General features: G+C 44.2%; 1 protein-coding gene across 2 annotated transcripts in view; it reads right to left on the minus strand.

Annotated features, from left to right (window-relative positions):
* Window positions 1-12,927, minus strand: part of DOK5 (docking protein 5) — a 145,194-nt gene that overhangs the window by 34,548 nt on the left and 97,719 nt on the right. For both annotated transcript variants that reach the window (XM_084776765.1, XM_084776766.1), the window contains exons 5-6: window positions 11,030-11,219; window positions 2,795-2,930 (exon numbers count right to left, since the gene is read on the minus strand). In XM_084776765.1, coding sequence (XP_084632891.1) covers window positions 2,795-2,930; window positions 11,030-11,219 — 326 coding nt within the window. The remainder of the gene's footprint in view (window positions 1-2,794; window positions 2,931-11,029; window positions 11,220-12,927) is intronic.

The following is a 12,927-nucleotide window of genomic DNA, read 5'->3' on the forward strand; positions in this document are numbered from 1 at the left end:
AGTGACGTGTGGATTTTGTGATGAACGTGGCTCTTCCTGTAGCTCCCTACCATTGTCTGTGTTCTAAACTATCATTCTTTACTTCTTTCCCAATGATATCTGTAGATTGCCTCTACTTAGATACAGACAGACAGACAGACAGACAGGCAGACAGACAGACAGACAATGGATAAATGATGTACGATGTACCTGTTGCTGAAATCAGCCTGAACCAATGGATCTGCACAGCAGTGGGCTGTGTCAAATGCGTTATGAGCTGATGTCATGTAAACCTGACACCTCATCACTTTTCTTCTTCTGTGAAACAGAAAACTGGAGCTTAGAACAATCTAGAACTCGACTGCACTCCACAAGGCCGTAGCAGTGATGGCCTGGGTCTGTGTTACCTCTGCCTACTCCATGCTGGTTAAATTCATCATGGAGGGCGAGGAAAGACAGGAGGAGAGAGAAAGAGAAGGAGGAGGTGAGAGAGAAAAGGGAAGAGAGAGCGTACGACAGTGCCTTGTGTCATTGTGAGGGTAGGGCGCTCAAGCTGCATGAAGGCTGAGATCCAAAAGCACTGACGGTGTCACTTCAAGTCTGAGTTTGAAGACAATGAAAGACCAATATCCCAGCTCAAAACCATCAAAGAAAGTGAATTCATTCCACTTTTGAGCTGCCCAGGCCTCCAGCCAGTGGAGTGGAGCTCTCTGACACGCCGGAAGGCCAATTTGTCTGCTCAAGTTAACAGTTAAAATACCATCTCATCCAGAAACATCCTCATGGCTACACCAGGATGCTGTTTAAGCAAGTGTCTGGCAAATCATCTTCCTTACAAGGTGACTCTCCCACCCTCTTAATTCCTACCAGGCCTCACAGCTTGCACAGCCCCCAACCACCTCGGAAAGGCACCTAGGACCATACACCCAGCACTCGGTCCAGAATATCAACACAGTCCTGCCTCTCCTTCCTTCTTCAGCAGTGCGCTCTGGTCCCAGGAGGCCTCTCCCAAAACAAAAGTTACATACACAATTGGAAATGGTAATCAAATTCCCAAAAATTCATAATGTCAAGTGGGCTCTTTTCGGTTTTTATTGCCTCCGAGGCATTTTCTATCCTTTGGGTTTCCTTTGGAGGATTCTTGATATTTGAGTGTGGAGAGATGGCTCAGCAGTTAAGAGGGTGTATTGCTCTTGCAGAGGGCCTCACCCTATCCAGCAATTACAATTATTTATAACCTCAGATCCAGGGTATCTGATGCCCTCTCCTGACATCCATGCTTACCTACTGTGCTCACATGCTTGTACACACACACACACACACACACACACACACACACACACACACACAATTTAAAAATTATTTTTAAAAAGCCAGACTTGGTGGCTTTTCCAAGCACTTGGAAGGCAGAGGTAGGTGGATCTCTCTGAGTTTGAGACCAGTCTGGTTTACATAGTGAGTACCAGGACAGGCACGGCTTTGTAGAGAAACCCCACCTTAAAAAAAACAAACCAAACAAATACAAAAATAAAAGCCTTAAAGATTTCTGGAAATCTTTCTTCTCCTTCTATAAGATACTGAAAATTATAATATAGTTTATTCAAGTCAGAGTCCCTAAAAATAAGTAAAGCAAAAGAAGGGTGTTCCAAACACACATATGTGTATGTTCTTGTCATGGCATCTTCATACAATAGCAAATGAGTTGCCATGTCAGCTGTCTCAGGCTTTCTTTGGCATCTGTAGTTGAACTGCACTTCATTCCCCACAGTTACTCACTGCATGATGTCACACAGGGGCTTAAATCCTTCATTTGAGGCTGGAATAATTCTCCCCACTTCTCTCAGCCTTCTATCATTTATATTTTTTAGGCCCATTTGTTGGTAGTAGAAATAGTAACTTCTGACAAAGATATGCACACATAGGCAGAGGCAGGCAAGGTTCACATGGCTGAGTCTCTAAGATGTTGGTACACACTCAATGTCAATGTTAATGCTGCAACTAATACTGGGGAACTGTCAGCTGTTGTTTAAGCTTACTGACAATCCTCCTCCTCCTCAGTACCAAGCCTGTCTATCTCAAAGTGTCCTGTAAAACATCCTGCCCAATGACCCCCTGATTCTATCAGGGGGAGAAACAGCAAGTGGCTACAGGCGTACTACATTCCTGAGAACAGCTAGAAAGCAAACCACGCCCCCTCCCACACACATAGACGTCACTGCTGTTTATCCCAGGGTGTAACAATGCCTGAAAAAGGAACAGAAAAGAAGCCAGAAGCTCACCCATTGAGAAAACAAATCTCAGCTGCACGCCCCATGTGGGATTTCCCAAGCAATTTCTGCTGCATGGTGTAAGGCACAGTTTCATAGTGTTACCTTTGCTGGCTCTCAGCCAGGATACCCCACTACCACCCCACTCTTCCCAGTTGACACTGTCTGTAAGCACCTGACATATTTTGCCACCTATCTTCTGCTTCTCTCTACCTGCTACTTCCGGGTTGTTTTCTTTTACATATGCTTGCTACATATTTGAAATTGGAAGCACGGCTGTCAGTGGTCATCCTGCAGACCATACACAGCAAATGCATAGACTCATACGCGATAACTAAACAGAAAATAGATGGATCCATGGGTGGATGGTTTACCAGTTGGTCATCTTAGGAATTCTAAGGATAGCGTTCATTCCATGTCCTACAATGTTAAGTAAAGACGTAAACCAACCGCTTATGTAAAGTGGGCCATATGGTTCAGCGTGTCCATCCCCAGGCCACACTGTGCAGTGGCGTGCACTGGGCAGAAAGAAGACATTCCAAACATACCATTGAATTCTTCACGCTCTGCAGCAAGCGCTCGTGCTGCTCAGCTATAGCCAAGGCAGCAGAGTGGACCTTCTGGTAGATGGCCTCGCCGTCTCGTGTTTGAAAGATAAATAGTCCTTCCCCAGTCTCACACATCCTGTAAAGACAAAACCAAGAACCTTCTGAAAACCTGGCTCCCAGAGGGACGACTCGCTGAGATTCCGCTCATTTGCTTTTGACATGGGGTCCTGCCATGTAGCCCTGGCTGGTCTCGAACTCTAAGTGTCCCAAGTTGACCTTGAACTTGCAATAGCGCTCTCTCTGTGTGTTGCCTCCTGGGTGCTGGGACTACAGGGATGGCCCCCACACCTGGCAATGTACTGAGAGCCTGAGTCCATTTGTTCTTAATGTGATTAGAGTACATGTTCACATTTGCTAAATAAAATTAACTCGACCAAACAGTCAATGTCCAATTAATTACTGTCACAGTGGGCAGGGAATCAACAATCCTGCCTAATGTGCACTGATTGGTGATTTTCTTAAAATCATAATTGAAGTACAAGATAAGCACTGAAGTCTCCGTTCTCAGTATAATTCGGTACGTCACTTTTTTACTCCAAGGGGACCCTGAGGTACTGGTCCCTCCTCCCAGCCAAGAGGAGTCTCTCAGCAGAAGATCACCACATGGGCTGTAAGCTCCAGGGGTCTGTCGCTCTTCCATGCTATTCTAACTTCCCCCACAGACAACAGCCCTAAGGATTCTTTCATTTCCAAAACCCCAGATCAGATGTTGGCCCAGCTTCCTGGCAATGTGCCAAATTAAATGCAACCCATCACTCCTCCTTAAGGAACAGGGCTCTGCTGAATTAATGTGTGTGGCACATGGGGAATTCTCCAAGGAAAACAATGTAAATGGGTTTTAGGAATTGATGTCAAACACCGAAAAGAAGGTCATGTCTGCCCCACACCACAAACGAACTGATAAAGGGAGCTAGCCATGCACCAGTAGGCAACAAGACCAATTATTTTTAATTACATACATTTTAGTGTATGTGTATGTATACACAAATATATTTAACTAGTATGAATATTTTTTAATTTAAGCATATTTATTTATGTGTATTGGTGTTTTATTTGCTTCTCTGTCTGTGCACCACATGCATGCCTGAGGACCTTGAGGGTCAGAAGAGGGTACCAGATTCCTGCAAGTGGATTCAGACTATCGTGAGCTGAGTGGGTGCTGAGAAGCTCTGTAAGAGCAGCCAGTACTCCTAACGGCTGAGCCATCTCTCCGGCTCCCGCCATCAATAGTTTAAAGAATTTAAATGAAGTCACATGCAGCAACACTGAAGAGTGCTACCATGGATTCAACCATGGTAAGACTGTGTTTGACTGTTCTAAAGGATCTAATTATCTGGAGCCCCTCTTTCCACTTCAGAGTCCCTGGCTGACAGAGTGCACACTGCCTTACTCGTTGCTCAAGTTTTTTCATGTCTGAAAAACTGTATAGAACAATAAAGAAGCTAAGGAAGTATCCGGCTCAAGCCGTTGTTGTCTTTTAATCCTGCCCAGTAGATACAATTAATGCCATATAAAACAAGGAAAGGCCGGGCAGTGGTGGCACACGCCTTTAATCCCAGCAACTCAGGAGGCAGAGGCAGGTGGATCGCTGTGGGTTTGAGGCCAGCCTGGTCTACAATGCGAGTCCAGGACAGCCAAGGCTACACAGAGAGATCCTGTCTCAAAAAAACAAAAAACAAGCATGGTGTATCCCAGTCTAATTTTCATAGTTATCCCAGTACCACAGCCATATGGGGGGAGGGGCACCAAATAATGGCAAATATTGCTTTGATTAAATTTCATGAATATGGATTTATGAGGAAAACAAACAAACAAAAAAAAAAAACAGATGTTGGGAAAGGGAAGAAAGACAGTTTGGTTTCCATTAGTCAATATCAAAAAGTAGCTCGTGAAGCTGACGATGGGATTTTGTTCACTAAGTTGTACCCATCCAATAAAGGACTACAGCGAAGATTCATTGCGTTCTTCGCCAAGTTTGTTTGAAGACATCTTATGCCACTGAAAACTCTGCTCTTGCCTCTTGTGCACACAAGCCACCATACTTTTCTTCCTTGCACAAAGTTCTGCAAGGTTTTATGATTTTTTTTCCCACATTTTTTCCCCACAAATGGAAGTAAATGAATTATTATTATTATTATTAAGAGAAAGAATTAACCTTAGTTGAGTCTTTAAGTGGACAAAGTCACCAGCTGTTTCTCCTGGGACAAAGGTCATTGCTCATTTACTTACTTAAATGGCTGCCCTGCCCCCCTTGAGGGCAGGAAAGCACCCATCACTCAGAAGCCCTGCAGGATGAAAGACATGCTTCTTAAGCCTGGTGCTCTGGGGGTCTTTAAAGCCTGGTTCTGTTTTGACTAAAATGCACAGTAAGAAATATAGTTTAGATTTTTACCAAATTCAGGCATCTATGGATGTATGGATTGATGGTAAATCTATTAATATGCTACTGTTTTCTCTCTCTTAGCATTTGATGCTTGCATTCCTGTGCTTCCTTTACATTAGAACTCCTTGACTGGCAAGAACAACTCATAAAAAAAAAAAAATAACACCCTTTGGACTTGTTTCGACTTGTTCGTTTTGAGATAGGGTGTCATCAGTCCACCCTGTCCTCCAACTCATTAAATCCTCAAGGGTGAGCTTAAACTGCAGAACTACCTGCCTGCCCTCCTCAGTGCTGGGCCTACAGGAGCGGGTCACTGGAGCTCAGTGTAAGCAATGGTTGGCATAAACTGAAGGCTTTGTGCATGGTACACAAGCCTTCCATCAACTGAGCTATAGACCCCACCCCTGCCCCAACATCTCCTTTTCAAAAACACAATTCAGATCCTTTCTTTAGTAATACAATTTAAATCTCTTAAATGCTGTGACCAAAAACAAAGGAACAAAAGGAATCAAAGTGGCTAGAGCATCAACCATTGCTTCATGACATTCTTTCACAAAAGAACTCTCAGTAAAGCAGACACATGGCCTGTGGTTTGAATGCTGGGATTTTTCTTCTGTTTACCAAAGGATGTGTGCCCTTCAGTTGTCCTGCGTGGCCCACAGAGTGGGGGAATGGACAAAACTCAGCCTTCTTACACAATTTCCTTTATCCATTTCCAATCCTGGCCCACAAACCCTCCCATCCTACTTGCTTTGTCTGACTGATTGGCTTCAAGCTGTTTCATAAGCACCTTCCTTCTGAACACATTAAAATGTTACTATAGAGGTTTTGACAAAACAGTTTAATGGGGGAAGGGCACAAGGCAAAAAAAAAGAAGAAAAAAAAAAGAAAAAGAAAAAGAAAAACACATCAGACTAATGGCTTTACGTAACCCAGCACAGCAATGAGAGCTGGTCAGCTCTTCAGAAAACACAAGAGGAAAACGTCCTTAGGGGTTCCACGCATGAAAGCGCAGGAACAGCAGTGGAAGCAGGTGCGCTGGTACCTTGTGGCCCCTTTCCTCCTTTCTCTTTACCCACTGGTTTTACCTTGGATGCTCTCTGAAGGATGTCTCAAATCACATCTTTATCTCAGAGGAAAGGTGGGGACCACCTTCCAGAAAAACATCTAGGATACGGGTGTGACTGAAAATGGTCAGGGATGGAACATGTTTGGGTGAAGACGAGAAACCAGACCTTGGCCTGAACTTACACTGGGATCGGAAGTGAGGGCAGCCTTAGGGACTACTTTTGGTGAGAGTGCTTTATTACAATGGGAAACTAGGACACTCTAAGAGAGGACTTCATTTCTCCAGGGCAAGTCTGTGTGCGACCTAGCATCCCATCTGAATCCCTTTACTCCACACAGTGAGAACAGAGGATGCCCTGTCCTTTAGTTTTTCTTCCTGGACAGTGAGAAATGAAACACCAGTGAAACTTTGAGATATTAGAGGCTGTTCAGTGGCTTGGAACCAAGAACACAAGTCACGAATATCAACATAGCTTTTGTTTTTCTGATAGGCTCCTTTATTAGGAGAGAGTTCAACCTCTCCTGTAGAACGCCACCTCACCAGTTAGCCTGAAGTTAGTGTGAACTAAGTGAAAGGCCACTCCCTGTTTTTCAGCTCTGTTCAGATGACTTTCCATCCCAAACAAAAGCCCCTTTCACACATTTCAGGGAGGCACTTGTGCTTGGAATCCAAGGGCCCACCTTTCTTGGCATACCTAAAATTTCGATTTTAAATGATGTCAAAGGCACAAGGGTGACTCTCCCTCTCTGGTCAGCGAAGAAGGGCATTCGTGTGTGGAGATTATTTAGCACATTCTGCCAAATGTCTCCTGAGCTTCTGTCACTCCTGAAGAGGCAAAATCCCAGTGCATTAATTTAAATCATTCGGAGGTGAGGCAAAGCCTGACACTGAAGCGTGTGAACCCAGCAGCCAGCTCGAAACAGTAAGAGGGAAGCTCACTGAGCACCTGCCACCCTTCTCCAAATGACAGCACTTCTGGCAAGGTCCCATGGGAGTAGAGCTGCCTGGAGAACATCCTGCCAGTGGGATCTTCCCGTGGAAAACTCCAGCCTCTGACAGGTTGATTCACACACGTCAGGGCTCCAAAGCAGAAAGAAAAAAAAAACAAAAAACAAAAACAAAAAACCAGCAGGCTAAAGGCAGACACTTTAGACAAAAAAAAAAAAAAAAAAAAAAAAAAAAAAAAAAAAGCAATGTATCTTCAGATCACTAAAGCAAGTTAATTGTTACTTTTTAATGCCAGGGGCATATCTTTGAACAATTGCAGTTTATTACAAGTTTTATGCTTCATCTCCAAATTTCGTCAAGGGGAAAAAAATGACAATAGAGTTGGAAAGGGAGAAGTAGAGGTTGAAGGTCCTAAGGGGTCCGGCCCCACCCCCACAGCTACCTAGAAAAGGTAGATGACTCTGGTTACGTGTGCCCAGACTCCGAGAAAAGAACAAAAGGGGGCCCCAAAGCAGAATTCCAGCTAAGGGCATTACTGTAGCAGCACATAGCTTAGGAGGGGTGTCAACTCAGCAGGGGCTTCCTGAGTCTGTGGCTTACTGATGGAGGCCTTCCTTGAACATGCTGAGGTGGCTTCGTAAGTAAGGGATGATATGCTGACAAGACCAGGCATGATACAGGGGCAGCAGAGATGGCGCAGAGGCGAAGAATGCCTGCTGCTCTTTCAGAGGCCTGGAGATTGGTTCCTTGTACCCACATCAGGTGGCTCACAACCACCTGGTACTCCAGCTCCAGGGGATCTGATGCCCCCTTCAGGCCTCCAGAGGTACCTACTCTCACATACCATAGACACAGGCAGACACATCACATACTACCACAGACACACACACATCACATGTACATTCACATTAACATACACATACATACATACACATCACATATACATCATATAGAAATCACAAGCATATCACATATACATACACATCACATACTACCACAGATACACACATCACATACATATACACATCTCATACACATCACATACACACACATACACATCACATACGTATCACATACACATACATAATACACATAGCATCAGATACACACACATAAAATAACCCCTCTTGACCCTTTTTCCTTGGAACAATGCTATGTTGGACACACACTGTGGTTTGAAAACCTCACATATTCCTCCCTTTCGAAGGCAACAAGCCCACTCCGTGCTTTGGGAGACATTCCCAACTCTGCTCCCATCCTGTGAGCTTTGTACAGAGTCGGAGTGTCACGCCGGATATATAAAGGTCAACATATTGTCGTTATCTCTGTCTTCCCACGGCCTTTGTTTGGGAAGATTCCAAAGCTCCCAGAAGACACCAAGACATCCAGGAAATAGACACATTGGAAGAAGTGAGGCTCTCCAAGGACACAGCTTTGTCACCCGAGCACTGACTCAAGCCATGTCTGAAGCCATCCCCACTCCAACGGTGAATGTCTTTGCTTGGTCACTTTGGGTTGATTCTGTTGCCCACTACTTTCTATGCTCTGCCTCCGGCGTCCTTCCATGTGCCTTTATTCATCTTAACAACACTGTTATGAGATCAGGGACATGTATTCCCAGTGCAAGGCAGCTGGGGGATGCTTAACTCCCATTGTTCCCAGATCCACCACAAAGAAGAAACAAAAGTTTATTTCCTAATCTCCAATTTGCAGTGTAAAATCAGTGGCAGCCTCACGTCCGCTCACTGCTAAAAGTCAGAGAGAGCGCCACACAGCTAGTTATTATGGAAGTGCCTTGCTTTGCAAAGGTCCAAATATAAGCAAGGAGGAAATTATCTTTACTAATAAAAATAAAGGCAGGCGTGAGTGCTTCACACTTGGGGGACACAAATCTCTTATTATCTAGTTTCCGGGTAGTAATGGTAAAATTCCGTCTTTCTTTGCATTTCAGAAAAAAAATAGGAAGTAGTGATATTACTTTGTGTTTCTCACTTGCTGTGTTCTGAAAGCCTTCACCGTGCTCCCAAAGTCCTAAGAGAACGCAGAGAGACAGAAAGGGGAGGCACACCAGCCTGTGCAGGCAAGTTCTCAGGTCAAGGAGGGAGCACAATCTCAATGTGAACTTTATTGTTTAGTGCCATGGCCTTTCTTGTCTCCAACTCATTTCTCTGTCCTTGAAAGTAAGCCATCCCAGGTGTGTGGTGCACGTCTTTCATCTAGGGCTTAGGAGTTGGAGGCAAGAGGATCAAGTTTAAGGGTAGCCTGGGCTACATGATGCACCATTTCAAAACCAAGGAGACTAACAACAAAACAAAAAGGAGAGAGAGTAGACCAACGAACTACCCGTGGGAGAGAAAACTTTGTCTTACTTTGTAGAATGTAGTGCAAACATTAAATTGATCATAATTCCAAAAGGTAAGTTTTAAATACACAGGCTCTGTCTAAACTGAGGTGAGCTGGCTGGCCTAATGGGGAGTCAAGTCTCAGCTGTATGTACGAGTTAGCCACGTGGATAGTGACTGGAGCATCTGCCTTTACTCTCTGAAAATCAGCATCATTTACTGTAAAGGAGCCATCAGCTTTAACCAGCTATCATGAGTGCTGTAAGTTGTTACACTTCAGTGAAACTTCAACACACATTAGGGCCTTAGGTTCCATTTTTAATATAACACTTTTATCAAGTCTTCGATAATTCTGCTCAGTATAGTTTGATCACATTAAGCCCTACATCTTCTCCTCCGCCTCCTCCCAGATTTTTCCCCAGCTCCCTATCTCCCATCCTGCCACTCAACTTTGCGTCTCTAGCTCGGTTTTGTGTTTTGTTTTGTTGTTGCTGTTGCTTACTAACCCGCTACCCAGTTTGTGCTGCTTACATGCGCCTGCATGTAAGCCAATGCATTGGAGTGAGGTCTACCTGCCAGAAGCCACACCCTTAAGGAAAAGTTGGCTCTACTTCCCCCGGAAGCCTAGAGCCAGCCAGGACTCCTCAGTTAGGGTCAGGGTTTCTGACGCCCTCTCTGCTCCGTGCTAGAATGTTAAAGAGTTTGATGGGCTTTTTATTTCTTAAAACTTGAGTGCCCTGAAATTTGAAAATGCAAAAGGTGGCTGGTTTTTGCTTTTAAGAGGAACCAAAACTCTTAAGGAGGAAGGGTAGGCGGGTGGGGAGGTAAAATGAAACACTGACCAGAAGGCTCTCTTTCTAGGCTACGATTTCACCTAACTGGAACTGTAGTCTCTTCACTCCGCATTTGTCTCTTAACCGGGAGCGACAGGAAGCCCTAAGAAGGCTCACTGGGCTGACAGCAAGTAAGATTCAGAACCGAGCACTCCAGCGTTCCGGCATTCCGGCATCGCCGCCAGTTGTTTGATAGTGAGTAGCTTCGATGGCCCTCGGTTAGCTGGGAAATGTTGGCAGCCCTCCCATGTATGATCGACCCTGTTGGTTCCCACAAAGCGGTACACACACACTGAATTACAGCACGGAAGATGTTCAAACAACAGGAAGCTGGCCTCTATTTAGCTTAGCCCCGTCCATGGGGAGAGTTTACCAGTTCAGCTTGAGTTTGTGGCATGCCATCAAATCAAGTAACGAAAACTCATGTCATATCTATGGAGTGGTAGAATCCTCTCTGGGGATCAAGACATGCCAGGTGCCTGAACACTGCGCACAGTTTATGAATTTTCTAAAGTGTGCTCCCGGCCCAGTTGCCATGATCTGAACCTGGAGGAGGCGAGCAGACATTCGGAAAGGATGTATGGAAAGCCATGAACTCACCTCCCTGCCTCAAAAGTGAACCACGTGGTGTCACGTCCATACCGCCGCAGGGCACTTAGCGGCCAAGAGATGAGTTTGACTCTGGGATTCTGGATGTCCCAAAGACAGATGTACTCATATGTAATCTGCAAGGCACATTCGCCATGGACATCTAAGTTAGGAGATGGCATCAAATACACATTGAATCTCTCTGGGAGAAAAACAAAAGGTTAGTCCTCAGTCCCCAGAAACAAAAAAAAGCAAAGACATCGCAGGAACATAAGGGCTATTAAAAACATGTACATGCTAGCATTTTGGTGGAACATTCAGGGAGGTAAAAGTTATAAATGAACTATCACAGAAAACTGAGTTTGTAAATGCAGGTGCTATTACATAGCATAATGGTACACTCTAGGTATCAACACACACTAAACACTGCTTACATGAACAAAGATAATTTTTAGACTTTTCCAATTTGCATCATAAAAATATGCCAATAAAAAAATCAGAGCATTGAAGCCGCTAAAAGCAGCTTTCCCCCTGCTGAGCACACATTAATTACACCCACACTTTTGTATTCTCAAAAGGTACAGGTGCGAAAGGATGTGTTTGTGATTTGTGGTCTGAAAGTAACACCGATCAGCTTATGGTTCTATAATCAACTGAATCAAGCTGTACCCCAAAATTTCAAAGCACATTCCACAGTAACAGCGTGTAATTAACTGACCAGCAATTGTAAAGATGCCAAGGGATGGTACTTAAAATAGTCTGAACAAAGAGCTTTCTTTAGCCCTGAAAAGAGACAGCCCTTTGCTTCCAGGAGAGACTGTTGAAAATGTCAACAAGATTATGACAGCCAGCTTAGCTGGTGACTGCAAACAAGGATCTCACCTGCACACACTGTTTTTATCATTACTATTTAGCACATCCATTAACACAAAAAGTTACAGAGTCAAAAATCTCTACGTGAAATATGGATAAAATAAAACACTATGGCATTTGCAAGCACAATTCTATCTGCCCATCCTATAGTAGATACCGGACATCTGGGAAGGTAGTGATGCTAACAATTTTATATTAATAGTGTTCTAAATTAGCCATTTTATAAGAACAATCATCAAAATTGCCGTATTTTACTTGAACTTAGAAAATAGTTATATCAAGAATGTTTTCATGAATGAATTCAGGCATCCCACTAATTAAGTTTTTAAATTTAATTTAAACTATCAATAAGCTAAATATTGAGTGCTTTCTAGAAACTGTCATAAAACAGCTATGACCCGTGAGAGTTCTGCGTCCATGGATACAACACTGTTGGGAGTAAGTGAGAGGTAAAAGAGTTTTAGTGGAATCTCTTAGAGGCAAAGTGTTTTGCCATAAGACAAGTTAGTGGGGTTTTGGAGAGAGAGGTTAGCAGTAGAGTGCTTGCCTAGCACGCTCTTGCTGAGAAATCATTTTAACCGCACTTATTTGAACTTTTACAAAATACGATTATAAAGTACTTTCTAAGACATAGTGGAGTTTTGTACAAAGCCATAACAAGAGAAAAGCCAAGCACACGAAGCTAGCGGGCAAAAAGGAAAGCCTGGGCATGGCCTCTCAGTTTGAATTTCAGCACTGTGAGCTTCTGCTACTCCACAGACACAAATGTGTGCAAGCTCAGTGCTGATCCAGCCTCTCTAGAGAGTAAGAGCAGTCGAGCTGTGCCATGCTTTCCACACCCAGGGCTGTGTCCTCAAGGCCCACGCTATCTCCCTCAGTCCATCCCTCCGCAGACTGAGTGACCCACAGAAGGAAGATCTGGGCTGGCGTGAATGGCCTTGGTAAATGACTTGAGCCAAGTCAGTAGCTCCAGTTCTCAACCTGACAGGAGTCCCCTCTGTACGAGCCAGCACTTCCGCGTTTGATGAACAACAGTT

The sequence above is a fragment of the Acomys minous genome (genome assembly GCF_964271855.1).
Source record: "Acomys minous genome assembly, chromosome: 3".
Taxonomy (NCBI): domain Eukaryota; kingdom Metazoa; phylum Chordata; class Mammalia; order Rodentia; family Muridae; genus Acomys; species Acomys minous.